The following is a 19,007-nucleotide window of genomic DNA, read 5'->3' as shown; positions in this document are numbered from 1 at the left end:
AATCAGTGATGAAAAAAAGGGCAGAAAGCTTAGTCACTTGCACAATGGCAAGTCATTTTTAATTTTTGGTTTTCTTAAGACACCATATTCAATTGAACAAACAGGTTGTTACTAAGGAGCTCTTAGATGTTGTTTTACTTGATTAAATGCAGTCAAGATGAAATGGACATGCTGTTATATAATCTAACTCTAAAATATTTTGTCTGTAGATCTACTTGTTATCAGGCAAAATTTTTCTGCCTTGAGATTAGCTTGTAATTTCAGGGAAGAACATATTTGCAATCAAGAAAGTGGCCAAAATCTGAATTAGAGAAATCAGTTTGGACTATATTGCATGTGGATTTCAAGTCTACATTGCTGTGGAGGAAGGTAGTCTTGGCAGTGAATTTTTTTTTTTTTTTTAATTTTTCCTGCTAGGTTCTGCTGTCCTGACACAGGAGTAGTGAGATTAGCAGGCCTGAAAAAGAATTGCCAATTTCTTTGTTTTCCACTTTTTTCAATACCACCCATTTTACCTTCTGGTCACACACACCTCGATGCCCCCACATCTCAAGGGTGATGCAAAGGTGGTGTTTAATAGAAGGGGACAGCCAGTACCCACTTAAAATGCACATCAAATTACAGCCTTAGCCATTTGTTAAATGTGCCAAGTGCTTGTGTTCTCAGTACAGAGCTGTCTTAGGGAATGTTGGCCATAGATCTTTTTGATGGCTGGTTCCAAACTGATGGGGCCCCTTTTCCCAAGAGAAAAAATGGTAAAATTAAGGCCTTAATTTGGAGCCAGATGATATTTAGTCTACTTGGCATGTGTGGTGCAAGTAATGAATAGCACCTGGATATGTATGCTAAAATAACCCAATCAGAATTTTCCTCTCTGACTTGATGCCACTGTTGTCTAGGTCAGCCATTACCAGCTGAAATGACGCTTGCCCAGCTCCTGACTCTGCTGTATGACCGCAAACTCCCTCAAGGATACCGATCAATAGATCTGACAGTTAAACTTGGCTCCAAAGTCATCTCAGATCCAAGCTTATCAAAAACAGACTCATTTAAACGTCTTCACACAGAAAAAGGTGAGTCTTCTTCCTTTTTTGATATACTGCTTTTAAAAATGTTTTTATTTTGGACAAAAATTGTTTTGATTTTCTTGATGAGAAACAGCGATTTTTTGTATTTTCTTGGATGATTTTCCTGAGCTATTCTCTTCTAGACCAAAGAGCTGAAGTTTGTGATAAAGTGCAAATTCACTGCCTGCCTAAGTTGTATCTCTAAGATGCTGCAATGGTTATTCTGGTTTCACTTTTATTTTTTCATTGTAATATTGTATGTGATACAATTATGATTGTATAGATACAATATATTTTATTTCTTGATATGTATATCAGTTCTCTCCAGTAAGTATGCTGGTAACAAGGGCACATTAAGTAACACAGGAACTGTTTGAAACCATATGAGCCTGTGAAAATTTTTATTGCAGTGTCATAGCTACCAAATTCTGCTTAGAAAATGGGGATTTCTCTCAAGCCCTCTGAGCAGGTCTTATAACTCCAGCTTTTAGAAGTATTTAACATTTTCTAATACGATATATTTCTTGGTAATACTTTAGCCAGTTGCTTGCTATCTACTTGCTGGGGAAGGGGAAAGGAGGAGATCTATCCCAGGAATTTATTCTGAATTATGTCTATATCATTCCTTTAGGCAAGACTTAGGGAAATGGGACTTTGAAATTAACTAATTGTGATTTGCTGATCATCAGCCTGCTGACACAGCATGGAATTCCAAAATTAAATATTCAGTTATTTTAAGACAGGGGCTTCTTTTGAAAACTATTCACTTGATAGTCTGTTTCTAGAAAAGATAAGAAACAGAAGTGTTGGGAAAAAAATTGAATTCTCTTGATATGTGTTCTGAAATAAGGTTTTCATGACTATGCAGTGTCAGGATACACATATCTTTCATACTACTGAGAGATGTACCTTTTTCAAATAATACCTTTGTTTAGTTATTTAGGTTCTAAACATACATTAAATATTTTACTATTTGAATAAAACTTAAATTGTTAGAGAAGGTTCAATTTAGTAGTGAAGTTGCATGTGAAGACATAAAGGTCCTCTGAACTTTTTTTAAGTTACTGGGCCCTTTTTTTAAACTTCAGACAAATACTTTTGAAAATTTGAGTTTGTCATTACAAATCCATTGATCTGTGGTGCTATACAGCAAAATATTAGTTACATTCACACTCATCACTCAGTAATAATGAAGGTTAGAGCTATTGCTTTTTCATGTCTAATTTCTGATGTCTAGAGAAATCCTTCTTACATATCAATGCTCCTTTACTTGCTACTTAAAGTTTTTTGACACCATCTGTGCTGGATAGATTTTATGGCTTCACATGGTGTCTCTAGTGTTACATTTGTTACTACCTGAGGAAAAGTGTCATTTATTAACATCTCTTTGATGTGCTTCAATGCCTTTTTTGAGATCAACAGTTTTTCGCATCTGAAGTGTGTGACTTCACTGAAAACTTGGAAAATACTCATGGAGGTGAAATGGATGGAGGTTTGAATTGGATTATAAGATTAAAACAAGGGCTTGAGAAGCATATTTAAGTGTGACTCCTTGAGTGAATACTGAAGATGATACTGTATTTGCACTCACAGTGAAAGGCTCTGCCTGTAGCCTTATTCCCTGAGAACTTACTTTTCAAGTGGCTTTTGCAGAAGAACGGCTTTCTGTGCATTGTTAGTATGTCTATGTTTTCTATTTTCTTGTTTTCTTCCTTTGGGAAGGCTTTTTACACTGCAAAACAGAAGGGTGAGGTTTTTTGTCAAAATCTTTAGTTTAAAACTATTGTTATGAAGGATATCTAACATTTCCTGTAGTCCAATCAATTCATGCCATTGCAAGCAATTGATTTGGAAATCATGTTCAGCCCAGTGAGGTGGAATCCTCCATATGTCTGGTGGAAGGCAGTTCCTTGCTGATGTCAGCAGGTTTGTGTCACCCTCACCTACTGTCTGGGGAAAAGGAGCACTTCCACAGAGATTTTTGCCTATATCCTTTAGAACAGTAGACATAAAAGCTGTATGTACTGAAAGTGTTATGTTTGGACATTTTCTTACAAGGATTATCCTGCTTTGCTAGTATCTGTGACTTTTTCTTAGTCTGTCTGTGAAACTCTTCTACAGACAGACTTCTCATTGTCTGTGTTTGAAGTAGGATGTATGATGAAGTAGGATGAATCCATGTACATATTCCTATATGTCCCTGATTTAAGCTTATTAAATCTTACACTTTGATCATCTTATTCCAAAGCACTGTGATCCTCCCATAGTATATCAGTGATGTCCTATAACACAGTGCTTCTTGCATGTTTAAAAGTTGAGAATTAGGATGGGGAACGACATGCTGTTTCCTATTCCCTTTCAAATTAGAGAAGAAGCAGTTTTAAAAGATGAAGTATCTGTTAAAAGATACAGTGTCTGCTGTTTAAAATTTTTTCATAAATTTGTTTTGATAGCTGCCCAAGTTATTCTTTAACGTGCTTCTGTGTTTCTGCAAGTATATCATAAATAATAGCATATGTGCTATATGTTTGGAGTATAACTGAGGATTATCAGGAGTGTCAGACTGCTGACAGTGAAGAGATACTAACACCACTTGATCTCTTCTGCCTTCTGATGTGTCTGTATTGTGAAGACTTGGAGGACCCCTGCATTATATTGCTTAAAAATATGATATGCAAAACAGATTTTTAGATTAAATACACAGGATATTCACTGAAGTTTGCCTGTGGCAATTAGCATAGAGGGTTGATTTTTTGGTGATAAGGAATTGTGGTAGGATTCTGTATATTCTGTCTGTACTTGTGTGCATGAGTGGATAGAATGTTCATGTTTTTGTCATTTGTACAAGATATTAGGGTGCTTAGTCATAAGCTGAGACGATGGAGGCAAGTAGAAAGTTAGAAATCCAGATCATGGTCTTTATTCATGAGGAAGAATAGAATTAAATTTTGTGGCTTTCGCAGAGGGTCATTTTGACACCTCACAGAGAAGATGTGAGAAGCAAAACAAGGTTAAGATTATCTTTCCTTTCTTCAGCTATAAACTCTTTATTGGAGAACAACAACCCTACATTTACCTTCTAAATGAAACAGTGTTAAAAAGTGTCATAACTTCAACATTAGCAGAGTCTTGAAGGCATAGATCAAATTCTAATAAAACATAATTCTAATAATTAACATGTAGCTCTGTATAAATAATGCTGGGTTTGACATAGATCTGCTGTCACTGGCAAAAGGTACCTCTAATACTTTTATTTTCTTTTGATATTCTTGTATTCATTTTGTGTTCTGGGTTCAGTCTTTGCTTGAGAAGGAACCTTCTTTTGAAATCCACTATTAAACAAGGACTAAATACGGTATTGATGATATGTATTAATTTCTTTTACATTTGGGTTTTTGTAGAGCATGCAGATTTACTGGGGCCTTGCCCTGAAGATGAAGCCATCAGTCCTGGGGATGAGTGTATGGATGCAATTCTAGATGAATCACTTCTTGAAACCTGTCCCATTCAATCTCCACTGCAAGTTTTTGCAGGCATGGGCGGATTGGCTCTTATTGCAGAGAGACTCCCTATGCTTTATCCTGACGTAATTCAACAAGTGAGTGGAAAAAAAAAATGTCAGAAACCTTGCTGAGAGTATTTTGTTTGGTTAAGGACTGCATTTTCCGTATCATTCTCTGTGGTTCAGTTTTACTTCTCAGTTATGTGAGGAAGTTACTTCAAAATAGGCAAGTGCATAACTCTACAGGCGGGTCCAGCTGTCCATGAGCTCCCCTGTCCATGTCACAGACTGCCTGAGTAGCCATGCCCTTGTGGGACCAAGGCAAGCTGCTTCTGTTAACATGAAGTATCTTAAGGGTGCTGTAAAATAAAGTTACTGATGTACTATCAAGGTATTCTTTCTCATAATTTAAGTGTTCATGAAAGTGTACCCTCATAGATACTTCTATGGTTAAGTGAAGTTCAGTTCTCAAAGCAGATGATATAATTTTATTATTATGAATAACAGTGTAATCTTAATTGTATTTATATTAAGAAATAATGGATATTATTTGTATACTTTTATATATATAGAATTTCTCTGGATGCATTGATAGGCATTTCAAAAGTGTCAATAGTGGCATTAGTGTGGAATTACTCCTTTGGCTGCTGTTCTAAGTACACACTGCTAAAAAGGGAAAACATAGTCTGTGAGTTAAGATTCTATTTGACCATATTTTTGAAGTTTTTGGCTGATACCCCTAACAGGAAGGAATATTTATTCCCTTTGAAACTGAACTAATCATGAATTAAGGGTGCTATTCAGTACCCTGACTGCCAAATTTTGGCAACCATAGGAATCCTGTAGTGAGACTGGATAATTAGTATGCATCCTTTGTAAATAGTTCTACCAAGACCTTAGAGGTCCAGTACCAATGCAGTTCAAAAATTACTAGTTAAGGAAATGTATTTACATAAACAGTTACTGTATTATGAATTTCAAGAGGGATAATGGGTACTCTGTATTAAAGAAGAATGATATGGATTTCTGCGGGACAAGAAAGGTAATTTATGACCATGAGAAATTTAATTCCTTTTAGTTTCATACTTTTTCTATAGTCCTGAGAACTACTGTCTTTTCATATTTTCTTAGCTTGAGATATATGTTGAGATTAAAATACTGAAAAAGAATTCTGTGTACCCTAAAAAAATTAAATCAATAATACCAAACAGACTATTCAGAGTGAAGACTGATGATTTCTCCAGACTCTTATTTTTTTAATTTTGTATTTCTCCAAGTCACTGGTACAACTGATTCTCCTAATGTGAAGATAATTGGAATAAATGCAATAAAACATGGCTTTGACTTTAAATTAGGAATTTAGTATTCTGGATAATTTCTGTAAAGGATTTTCATATTAATCTTTCCTAGTTTAGATCAGTCTAGTGATTAGTACTAAAATTCTGAATATGATCAAATCAGTTTATCTGAATGCATGATAGCCTGAAATCTCTGTGACATTTAATTATAAGAAGAACCTCGGTGTCATAATTTCATTTAAATTGTTTGATTATGCCTTGGGGCTCTGTACATCTCCTACCCCCTTAAACTCTGATTCCCATCATAATGCTTGGCTGCACAGTCCTCTGGTCATAAAACAGACTGTTCTGTTAGAGTATAATAGTAATAAAGCCTGCCAAATCAATCAAAAGCTCAAAAGGATCATGAGTTGCTACAAAACTGCTAAGATACCTGAAGTTATTCTTCTTTTTTAAAGGCCTTATGATTAATTTTTCTTCTTTTTGCAATATGTAATAAAAAATTAAATACTTACATTTGCAGTGTTTTAATGTTAAAAATAAAAGGGCCATTTCTTATTTAAAAGTATGGTACATAAATTAATCTTCATATTTACTTCAGAGTAATTTGTCTCTTATGCCTCTATATTTAAGCAACACGCTTTAACTGAGGATTTTAGGTTGCTTGCTTGTGTAAGCACAAAGTTCTAGCACTGTATTGAAAATGCAATATATATGTCCTTTTCAGCCATTTAGCATGGTCCCTGTATCTGCAAATGGTAGAGTATTTCATATGATTTCTTTATTCTGTCCTACATTAAGATTGCATGTCTTTTAGATCCTTACTATAATAGAATTTTTGTTTAAGGTGTTTAACTGAATGACTGCCAAATTTCTTTGTTTCTGTTGGTTAAGGTGAGCACTCCCGTGGTTACATCAGCCACACAGGAAAAACAGAAGGACAGCGATCAGTTTGAATGGGTTACCATTGAACAATCAGGGGAATTGGTGTACGAAGCACCAGAAACAATTGCTGCAGAACCTCCACCGATCAAGTCAACAGTCCAGACTATGTCTCCCATACCTGCACATTCTTTGGCTGCCTTTGGTTTATTTCTCCGTCTCCCGGGCTATGCTGAGGTGCTGCTAAAAGAACGGAAACATGCTCAGTGTCTGTTGAGATTGGTGTTGGGAGTTACAGATGATGGTGAAGGAAGTATGTGCTGTAATTATTACCTTTCTTTGTAGACCACAGATAGATCATTTTACTTAAATTTATTTGCACTGTATTGCTTTTAGCAGGAAATTAGAATTGGTTTGTGCAGAAGCACATTGCAGGAATCTTTGATAAACTTGTCTCTATTCAATTCTGTCTGGCAAAATTTTATCACAATCATCAATATTCAAGGTTTTACATCTCATGTCAGATTAATTGTAAAATAAGCACTGATGAAACCTAACAATGGCACTGTCAATATGACTGCATTCAGACAATGATCTCAGTAGCTGGAAGTGCTAAACTACTTGAGCAAACATCCTATAATTCTGCAACCAAATGCAGAATAATATGGATAAGAGCAAAGCGACAACAGACGTAGAGTGAACCATTGAGTAATATTGTTCTAGAGGAGAGTAAGATGTAAAGATTATGGTGATTAAATTGCTTGAACAAAAGCTCTGCCTTGTTGTTGTGAGTTCAGAGGGAGAAATGGGATATTCTTCAAAGAGACAAGCTAAGAAAACAGTTATTGTCAGTGTCTTTCCAAATGAACCTGGAATTCCGCAAATAGTTCTAATATTTGTGTTTCTTACTGTTTTGAAAAACTGGAAGAGTGTGTATGAAATATGTTTTTGTATATTTAAGGCAGTTCCTTTCACTGGGTAGTCTGTAGTGGTGCACTTGAGCAGTGAAGGGTTTATTGCTGAACTTTGATCTCAGGATCTTTTCCAACTTACATGATTCTGTGATTATGACTAGGCTGCAGTCATCAGAAGTTAGTCTTTATTAAGCACTCTATAGAGTTGTGTGCAACATGCACCTCATGATACCAGCTAGAAAACCAAGAATCTCATTTGCCCTCTGTTCTGCTTAGCATTTTATTTCTCTCATATTTAGGTGCAGGACAGTAGACGAGAATAAATTGGGCAATAAAAATTCAATCTGGTTGCTTACACCCACCCAATTTGAGTGGTAAATAGCTGAAGAACAATATGCAGTTTCTAGAGTAGTCCCGGTCCCTTACTACTGCAGGCAATTTTTATGTCTAATTTTTTAGATTGCTTTCTTTTTTGTGTGTGTGTGTGTGCAGCCACTACAGCTATTGGAATACCATTCCAGAACATAATTTTCTTGATGTGTAGGGGCTGCTTTAATTTTCTGCCTGTATTTATTCGTATGCAGTTTGTGGCAAATTGCTCTTCTTTCTCTGATGCATTTTTTTGACAGGAATTACATTCCCTCATAGCCTTTGTTTTAGCTGGACTAAACAGCCAGTTTCTCTTTTCCCTTAGTCTGAATTCAACTCTACAAAATGTAGGTTCAGTTGTACCCACATTAGTTTTCTATATAAGCTATTAATATCTTCCTTTTTTTGTTTGAAATGCAGCTTTTCATACATTTAGTATTTCATTACTATCTTGCATAATATGACGAGCTGCAATTCTAAATCTATGGCTTATAAATTAAAACATGGATTCAGTTGTCTGCAAAGATAAATAATGTGCAAATGTTTAGATTTTCTCTTTTTTGATTTGGCTATGCCTGCAGTTATGGAATTCTGTCACATGGGCTTATTTTTTAAAAGTTTTTGATTTTATTTATGGAGATCTCAGAGGAGTTTTGATTCCTTCTTGTCTTTGCAAAAGAGTATGAAATAGGTATGAATTAACACTTGTATGTATGTGTGTAGATACATATATACACAAATACAGACATTTGTTTAAATCTCTGGATGATGTTATAGCTGGTAAACTCTTAAGAATGATGGAGAAAATAAAATATTTAAAATAGGAAGCAAACTTCTAGACAGAGTTGGCTATTTTAAGGTATTTTCACTGTTTGATGTGTCTCCAGTTGTCAGTTTCTTCTCTTTATGTATGCACTGGGGAAGGAATGTGAAATGTGTTGTTAAGTGTAGGAAAAGGATTGAGATAGTTTCCCATATCTGAGTGTGTTACCTTAATAGGTCACTCCATTATTTGAAATCTGGCTTTTAAAATAAAATGTCTGCTTATAATGCATAGGGGTTAAAAATTTTAAGTAATTGTAGCACAAAATTCATGCTACTCATCTAATTAAAATTATGTTATTATTTTACCATGTATTCAATAGAAACTTGGTTTGTGTGACTGCATTAATTCACACTGGACACAAGAATACAAAAAAGAATATTACATGTGATAAACTACTGCTGCTTGTCGGCTTAGCTGGCATTAGCTGATACCATACACTCTTTACCTTGCTGTATTTGGAATGAATAAAATTATATATGGATTAAAAAAATTTAATCCAAGCCAGTTTTCTCCCTGGAAATGGCAAATCAGGAGAGAAACACAGTTTTAGATAGCTTTGCTCTATGCGAGTGCTTAAGTCCTTAGCAGATTTCTGTATGTTCATAAACTATTGCAGAGTTTAATAGGCTGTATTGAACTATGTGAGTTTGATGTTTTTCTTCTCCACCCTAGGTCACATCCTGCAGTCCCCTTCAGCGAACGTGCTCCCAACGCTGCCGTTCCACGTGCTGCGCAGTTTGTTCAGCACCACCCCGCTGACCACTGACGATGGAGTGCTGCTGCGGCGCATGGCGCTGGAGATCGGCGCCATCCACCTCATCCTGGCCTGTCTGTCTGCCCTCAGCCACCACGCACCCAGAGTGCCCAGCTCCAGTCCCAGCCAGGCAGAGGTGAGCTTACCAGCACTGTGTGTGCCAACCAGAAGTGCTAAGAGTTTTGATTTAGAAAAGTAAATCATCTCATTGCTTTCGTTGTAGCATAGTTGTTGCAAATCTTTGAAATAATTGTGAAGTACTTGATTAGGTAATTGCCCCTGCATGTTGCAAATAAACACAGTAATCATGAAATTAGAGAAAGAAGTCTTGTCTTGAGGCATTAAGATGGAATCAGTTTCTTTCACAGGACCTTCTCTTTCAGGGCAGGAGAGGCATAATGCCCAGTGAATGGTGGTTCTTTAATACCCATTAGATAGTATGACCTCATTACCTTATTTAACATTCATCATCTAAACTACTGATTACAAACCATTTCCTTTCAAATGCTTCACAAATATAGATGTGTTGTGAAAATTAATGAATTAATGCAGTGATTTTTTGTTACAATCTTTGTAGTGATATTTAAATGAGATCTAAAGACAAAAATTTTCCATAATATTCAAAATCCCAAATTAATCTCTATAATTCGACTTTTGTCAAGGTATTTCTTTCCCGTGTTATACCACCCTCTATTTGGAATATGTATATTCTGATTTTGGTTTTAGGACTGTAAGTTACCATTTCTGCAAATAATTGTGCAATTGTCTGTAAAAGTATTTAAAAAGTCATTAATGACTTGCCTTCTTCAGCATTGTTTTCGTGGAGGCTTTCTTGAAACAGTTCGTGGTGGCTGAATATGGATTTGTACCTGCAAAATATAGGGCTGTCCATATTTTAGCAGCTCTGATACTGATGAAGAGTTGAGCAAGCAAGAGTTGAAGCTGTGCCTGAGCATAATTCACTTTAATGGCTAATCGAATTCAAGGGGAAGCTGGGAGATTCTACTTCTAATGGGGTATCAGGCTGCTGACACATTAACACCTTAGCATTTTTGCATGTTTGGGGAAAGGGCAACCATTAATTCTTATTTCTGCTTCAGTGCTACTATGACCCCTTAAATAGCTTGCTTTCTCATAATTCATATCTATCAAATGATAGATGGTAACTTGAAACTAGAGATCCATCAGGCCTGTACTGAGACTTATATTTCTGGGGCCAGGCTCTCCCTTAAGTGCTTTAATTCAGTGCTCATGACAGTCCTCTCGAGTGTTAAAGGAACAACATGTTCATGAGTGATGTAATGAGTAATATCTGCATGAAAATAACCACACAGCTGTTTCATCACCAAGACACATTCCTTTCCCTATGTAAAAATTAAAAGATTATTCCAGACTACTGTCCATATGATACTTCACAGGTGATAGTTTCTTTTACCCTTGCAGTCTGTTCATACATAATTTTTCTTCTTTCATATATAATCTTTAACAAAGTCAGTGAAGGAGATGTGAACAGAAAATGGAACTTTTTGGAGCCATAGAACAAATATTGTAATTCCAGTTAATTGTCACCGAGTAATGAATGTAGCAAGTCAATTGTTTAGGGTGCTAAATATATAAGTAGGAAAACATCAGTTAAAAAGTGCTTATCAGAGATTTTTCTGCATCCTTTTCACCAATGACCTACTAAAATTCAAAAATTAGTATAAATACTTCCACAGCACTTCATGTGGGCTAAGCAGTGTAATAAAATCACTGAGGCAGACCATTGGCAAAAGCTGTACAAGCACTGTTGCAAAAATGTGCTCTCAGAAAATTTTAAGCATAAGTAACTTCCTTTCTCTAACCTGGACAGGAGGTAGTGTGTATCTAGTGACTCAGGGAACATGTGTCAGAGGTATACATGTAACTTACTGCTCTTGGTATTTGGAGCATTTATTCAAAATCAACAAATACTTGAGCATTTTAATGTTTCAGTTCTGTTCTCTTGATAACTTTGCCACTCCCATCCCCTTCATCTCACTGTGTTATTAGATTTGACTAGGTTCTAAGCAGCAATAATTACAGAGCTGTGATGTTTAGAATGATATTGATTAAGTAGCATTTTAATACCTCTCATCATTGAAGCAGTGATAGTATCTTGAAAGAGAATGGTAAAGGGCTTACAGTACTGGTCAAATTGAAGAGCTACTTTTGATAGTTTACTGCTGACCTTTACTAGAACTCCATATATGTAGTAGTCTTTCCTATGGAAAGCTTTGAATTTCACTGGATCCTGATATCTTTAGAAAGTTAATAAACTAGGATTATATTCTTTTGCATAACAAAGGCTTTTTAAAGATAGCGCTATAGGGCTACTAAGATGAAATTATGAAATTTTTTTTTTTTTTTTTTAACAGCCACAGGTGTCAAGTACACACAATACTGCATCAACAGAAGAGCAGCAGTTGTACTGGGCTAAGGGTACAGGCTTTGGAACAGGCTCTACAGCTTCAGGATGGGATGTTGAACAAGCCTTGACTAAGCAAAGACTAGAAGAAGAGCATGTGACCTGCCTTCTACAGGTGTGTAATTATGAAATTTTGATAAATGAGAGGCACTTAAAGCATGGATAGTAAAACTGGAGTTTTGTCAGTCACACAGTAGAGTAATTATAATATTTTGGGCAAAAATTATTTGCGGACAACTGTCTTAATGGAAAATTATATAGATGATATTTTGAGCAAGACTGTTTCCAAATGTCACTAGGCTGCTACATAAAAGACCTGGGTGTGAAGAGAAAGTGAGCGAGGAGGTGTTCCAGTGGATTTCCCATGAGCTGTCACACACCTCTGTCAAAAGAACTGTACTCAATCAAAAGTGAAGACTGTCCATTGAAAGAGAAAGATATGGGAACAGGCATTTTGATTTGTGTGCCAAACTGTTAACTATTCATTTCTTGCATACTTTCACTCTACTTTAAGGAAGTGCCGTAGTTGCTGCTGGTGTCCATGAGTGTGTTATGCCAATGTAATAAAATCTCATTCATACATACTAGAAAATCTTGAGTGTCAATTGCATGACAGTAGTTCTCCAATAAAAATCTAGATCTTAGTAAAATTCTGATGTCTTCTAAATAGCTAAGGAGAAGAAGATCCTGCATAATCAGGCTTTTCAGTCCATTATGAAATCTAATGAGTCCCTATTCTCTTAGCTCAGGGTAGGAAGTTTGAGATTGTATCTAGTCATCAAAAGTTTAATTCACAGAGCCCTCAGTGCTGGGGTTAGAGCACAAAGAAGATTAAATTTTGAAACAGCTCACCCCCTGATAAAGATACCATTTTGATGCTCAGTTATTTTAGTTACTATAGATTGCCTGACACAATCATGATATCCCTTGCGAAAGGGAGTAAAAAAATTAAATTTGAAAACATTTGTCTATGCAAGAAAGAGGGAAAATGCCTGAATTACTCTCAGCAAAGCTTCCAGGCAGTATTCTGTATTCTGCCAGGGGGAGGTTTAGCTATGAATGTGAAAAGTCATCAAGTAAGAAGGCATTTGCTTAGGGCACTCAGCAGTTGAAGGAAGTAGGATTTTGCTGAACATGTCTGTCAGTTGTACAGCAGACTTCCCTTAGTCCCTGCTCTAGAAAGGTTTAGATAAATTCTGTTGTACAGAGTGCTAATAAGATGCTGCAGCAAAATACTATGGGTAAGGAGGCTAGAACAAAGAGGGAGAATGAAAGAAAAGAGTCTGAAAAGGTCAGTGGAGTCGCTGGGACTTCAAGCAGTACAGCCTGTCAGGCCTCAAAGTTTCTTACTTTGAGAGTCCAGATCAGAAGTACTTACATCTACAACACAGTAAGGGCCTGTGAACTCAGCCACAGCCACCTTGGGACAGGTGGGTGTGCAGTCAGGAGGTGCCTTCCCACCATTGCCAAGGGGAAGGCTGCTCTTTGTTTACTCACGTATGAGCTGTGCTCATGAGTAATTGTTCCTTCAGGTAACTGTTGTGCTCACCATAACTTACTGTTTCATCTGTAAACCTTGAAGTCCCATCCCACAGGAGGTTACAAAAATATTTAAAGCATTTGCAGTTGAAAAAAAGAAAAGTCCTACTGTTAGTTGGTGTTATAAAGTAAAAAGGACTGGTCATCTGCAGGTCTCAGGGGTCTGAGCTGGCAAACTTGCTTTGAGTAACTCCAGCAGGTTTGTCAAAATTCATGTTAATTGATCTCCTAAAATAATTCAGATTTAAAATAGTTATTTAATTTTATCATTAGCCAGAGTTTGAATAATGTAATAGCTGTATTGAAATTCTTCTGAAACATCTTTTTGGGCCTGCTGAAATAAATACCGGAATTGAATTCTCAAAGCAGTTAGTGAAGTGTTAGGGCATCTGTCTTAAGGAAAGTCAAAGTTCTTTTGATTGAAATAAATCAGTTTTTATTAAATACTTTGGTGTATTTCAGGTTCTTGCCAGTTACATAAATCCTGCAGGGAGTACATCAAATGAGGAGTCTCAAACAAGCCACGAGGGGAGAGGCCAAAACAGCAGCGCTCTTCCATCCGTTCTCCTAGAGCTGCTCAGTCAGTCTTGTCTCATCCCAGCAATGTCATCGTACCTCCGCAACGACTCAGGTAATGGTCCTTGCCTCCTTCAACATCAAAGCTGCCTTACTTCTGTCTATTCAGCTTTTGTAGAAACAACAGGTGCTTCTTGCTAGTTTCAGTACGCTTGCCAGTTTAGTATTTTATTAATGGAACATTCACTTGAGCCTTAGAAAACAAAATCATCCAACAGAATTTTGTTGAAATGCTCACATGTTTTTCAAAACCTCTTTAAATTTGAAGTTCAGTTCTTCAGCTGTTGAAACCAGCAGGAAAATGGTGTTTTCTTCTAAAAAGTTTGCATGTTGGTTCTTCTACAGAAGATACACAGAGAAAAAGAGTACATTATACAGGAGCATGACTGTGAAAAAAGAAAATTGAGGAAATGCATGCCTGAATTTGGTAAATGTTGCACATAGTAGGGCAATTCTACTTCAGTCAGAGCTTTTTTTTTCTTTTGTTTAGGAAATGCGAAAATAAGCCTCTTACCAGAACTTCAAAATATTTCAAATATATGGGAACAATTAAATTGTTGGGTTTTTTAAAGCAAAACCAAGCTGTTTCTATGAGTTCATCAAATTTCTGCTTGTAATTTTGAAACAAAGATGCTTTGGTCGTTTTCATCTGGTATGTTGTGCCTTCCTGGGGAGACCATTTCAGTTTTACAAGGTGGTGTGAAGCAGTATGAATTAATAAGCAAATGCCTGTGCAGAACTAATGACAGAATCAGCAGACTAGGTTTGTGATTTATGTTCAGTATAAGTAGATGACAGGCCTTAATATGGAGATGAGCCTTAGTTTGGATTTTTATTAAGCTACTTTGTTTATAAAGATGGATTTAATCCTTAAGTATCTGGAGGAGTTGTTCCAAATCTGAGTAATTTAGTTTTGGAGCTTATTTTGCCTGCTCTATTTTTGGAGCAACTGATAAATGTCTTTGTCACATTACTGCAGTTCTTTGGGATGCCAGTTGGAGGGTGTGGTGCTGTGAATTCATGAAACAATTTTATAGCTCCATGAATTACAGCATATATTTTATGTTTGAGGTAAAAGAGAAATCACCCGTCTTAAGTATTTCTGAAGATACTTAGGGCTAAAACAAGAATGTGGCTCTTTTAATTTGTACTGACTAGGGCATTACATAATCTTGTGTGATGGAATGGAACTAGTTCAAAAAGTCTGCTGGGGTCTTAGAGTAAAAATAAAAATACGAAGATCTTTCAATTCACTTGCTAGTCTGCAGTTCAACACCTCACCCTAATTTTGCAATGAATTTGTTGGTTCTGTTTTGCACATATTACAATGAGGAAAATGAGCTAATGATAGACCAAGCTCATCATTGCATTTGAAAATACAATGTAAAACAATCAAGGAATGATAAAGTAAAATAATAAAGCAATCTTTTTAATAGATACTCATAGATTCTTTGTTGAGGAAGAGTCATTGAAAGGCCTGGCAAAAATGCCATGTCATCTAAAGGATGATGCAGTTGGTCCTGAGTTACAGATGAATCACAGCTTCTGAAATTGCTTTTTGCTGTTTTCAATAGAAAAACATATCTATGTAAGTCACCTTTAACTGGGAGAGAACAGTCAGATACTGATAGAAGAAATGAGATATGTGGCTGGTGGCAGGCTAGTTTGGCTTTCAAGGACCATTTGTTTCTCAACGTACAAAGAAAAGGCAAAGTTTTGGTGAGGCATGTTCATTGTAGGTGTGTCTTCCACTGCTGAACTACTGTTGTTTGTGGTTGGCAGGAGATGTTGAAATGTTGTTCCTGTGCATTAACAATTAGGAAAGAATGAGCAATGTAGCAGGTAAACTGTATTAAAGCAAAGCAAAACCTTCCTTTTCAGAGGAAAAACTGAAAACTACTCTTCTGTTTACAAGTTCACAATGAACAGGGTTATTTCTATTGAAATTAAGAACTGTAAAATCTGGCAGTTGTTATCCTTTGATTGATCCAAGCAGTATGAATGTTTCCTGCTGTATTTGTTCAGAAGTCTATACAGCACTATAATTAACAATGCTCTCCTGGATTTAAAAAATAATAACTTGCTAGGCTTGCATCAGTCAAGCTCGTCTTTGTAAGCACAATGGGATATTAGTATGAAAGGGAAATGTGCAAAAAGGACTCCGTGAAAGAATGTGTTCTCTTTGTTAATATTTGAGCCAGATGTGTGTTTAGTTGGGAAGGAACCCTTGAAAACAGTTTGTCTTAGTGATAACAAGGCAAAATTCCAGTGCAGTAATTACTGCTGAGTTGAAAGGCAGACAGATAATTTTCACATTAATGAGTACAAGTTGCACATGATGCTGGGGCTCTTGGTGTGACTGACACTGAGTGTCAGGAGACATAGCTAACACAAGAGAGGCAGGTTGAGAAGCTCTGAAGCTGTGCTAAGTTCTGGTACAATGCTTGTGGGACTGAAAAATTCTCTCAATGTGTTTCTAGTTCAAACATTTCAAATATGGAGATTACTTTTTTATTATTACTACTATTTCCATTTTATTTTTTAAAATCTTTAAGAGCAGTGCAGTGTAGTAGAATAAATTTGAGTCTTTCCTGCTAGAGTTTTATCTAATTTCAAATTTATCGATCTTGAATACTGGTCTCTTCTCTAGCAGGGCTGAATGGCACGGAGTCTAGGGAGAGTAGGAAAGGGAACAGCAATAGTAGTGATGCACATTGATATAATATTCTAATTTTCAGACTTCTGCTGTCAAAATGTACTTTTATGTGGAAGAGCAGGTAGCTGTATTCTTCCTGTAACATGCTGGACTGAGAAATTAGGATACTGCAAATAGAATGCTAACAGAATGTTCCTGGGTTCTGGCACCCAAGCAGAAACAAGCTGTGCCCAGCACAATGGTGACAGAAATTAGTGATTTTCAGCAGCTCTGTAACATTGTCAGATTTAAATGGCTACTAGTGGGATCAGCTGAGGGTTACCTTTATGCTGAAAGTGTTCTGCCAGATTTTAGGTGTTGTTGTAATTGTTGGAACAACAGTGGTCTTGACATATCTATGTGCATCTACCATACACATAAAATTAAGGGGGGAAAAGTTTTGATAAAGAAATATGTACAAAGAAGCTGCAGGCATGCTCTTTCCTTCCATTGCACAGTAGGCTGGTAACTCTGTGGTGTAGTGTAAGACAGTAAGTATTCTGGTATTGATGTGCATCTTGTATTTTGCTTACACGCAGTCAGTTAGCTACAGGTCTGGCACATCCAACTTGCAAAGCTCTTTTGGCAGATTTGCCTGTGTCACAGTTATAAATCTGTCTAGGTTTTTCATTGCTTAAGTTTATTTTGGCATCCTGCTTAATTTGCCCAAAACATACATGGACTAGATTGTTATCTATATAGTTCCAGATAAGGGAATATTAATCAGACAAGCAGTGCTCACATAGCATTTAATCTTCTAGAAGCGTCACCTTGAACCAGATCAGTACAAATCAGATTGCTTTGATATGTTCTGCAGCTTCATCTACATCAAAGTGAGGTGACTGTGAAGTCCTTGAAAATTGTGAACTGACCAATTTAATTAATTTCTGTAATTGCTTTTTTCTTGTAGAAAAGGAGGGTTTATCTGTGTTTGAAGAACTTTCCTTAGCATGCAAGATAGCTCTCGTCACAAGAGGCAATAGTTGCTGTAATACTCACCATTTCTTGATCATTTTTTTAGTGTTTGTTTCATGTCTTATTGTGGCATTACTGTGGCTTCTATTATCTTACATTTTGTAAATGAAAAAAGTTGATTTTTGCAACATGTGAGAGTTTTTTATTATATCTATGTTTGATCCTAACACTTAACTCAGATTTGCATTTGTAAAATTGATGTAGTTTTTAACTTCTGTATCATGAAACAGCTAACATGTATTCATTACCACGAATATATGCACATTTCACACCAAAAACTATCATGTAAAATCTTTTCACTATTGTCTTGTATACAGCACATTTCATTCGAAAGAATTTAGGGACGCTTTCAAATATGTGAACACTTCTCTTCTTGACAAAATGCACAACAATAAAATTTGCACTGTAGAACAAGAAGTTCCCAGCAAACATGTTACCATGCATGGTTTATCTTGAAGGTCTAGATTTTGCTGATGCAAATAAGGGTTTTTTGACTGATAGGTTTATGAAAACTAATACAACCTAGTATTTGCCAGTAGGAGAGAAGAAAGCAGTGTTTATAATAGCCTTTGTAGCTAACAAGGTTTATAGAGACAAGGCAGTGGAAAGGAATAATGAAACAAAAAGAAATCAAGTGACTTTTAGAAAAGGTCAGAGACTCTATTTTTTAATAGGCTTGAACGGTAAGAAGCCAAGTGAAATTGGGATTTGTCAATACCACAATATTAGGTAGTCTCTTCATGGTAAAAAATACTGTTTTGTACTGGTTTGTCCTTAAACCTGTATCTAGCAAACCCTTAGATTTGTTTAAAGCCAAAGATTGAGATTTGTTATCACCTTTTCCTTGGAAAACAGATCTCATAGCAAGTTGCAGAATTCTGCTTGAATTCTCCTTGTTTGAATTTCCAGTCTTACAGGAAGCAGATGATACTGTAATTTTAGCTGGGGTTTTCTGGCATACTCTTTTCTTGGTCACCTTTCCTTCTTTGGTTGACAAAGATGCTGTGTGATGTGGTCAGCATAGTTTGTAGTGTTATATGAACTTAGTCTTCTCTGGGTTTTACTGCTGAGAAGAGATGATGCATTTCTGTGGGAGGGCTTCGCTCAAAGATTTGTCTTTACTGACCAGCATCTTCCACTTGATGAGAGTCCAATATTTGCTTC

The 19,007-nt window shown here is 36.3% G+C and overlaps 1 protein-coding gene across 8 annotated transcripts in view; it reads left to right on the top strand.

The window, feature by feature from the left end:
• The window catches only part of BIRC6 (baculoviral IAP repeat containing 6), a 171,343-nt gene that overhangs the window by 107,012 nt on the left and 45,324 nt on the right, over window positions 1-19,007 (top strand). For all 8 annotated transcript variants that reach the window (XM_079332309.1, XM_079332311.1, XM_079332310.1 and 5 more), the window contains 6 exons: window positions 900-1,073; window positions 4,469-4,665; window positions 6,762-7,062; window positions 9,531-9,748; window positions 12,009-12,173; window positions 14,060-14,228. In XM_079332309.1, the coding sequence (XP_079188435.1) occupies window positions 900-1,073; window positions 4,469-4,665; window positions 6,762-7,062; window positions 9,531-9,748; window positions 12,009-12,173; window positions 14,060-14,228 (1,224 nt within the window). The remainder of the gene's footprint in view (window positions 1-899; window positions 1,074-4,468; window positions 4,666-6,761; window positions 7,063-9,530; window positions 9,749-12,008; window positions 12,174-14,059; window positions 14,229-19,007) is intronic.

The sequence above is a fragment of the Erithacus rubecula genome (genome assembly GCF_903797595.1).
Source record: "Erithacus rubecula genome assembly, chromosome: 2".
In the NCBI taxonomy this organism is placed as follows: domain Eukaryota; kingdom Metazoa; phylum Chordata; class Aves; order Passeriformes; family Muscicapidae; genus Erithacus; species Erithacus rubecula.
This window is presented reverse-complemented; position numbering and strand designations above follow the sequence as displayed.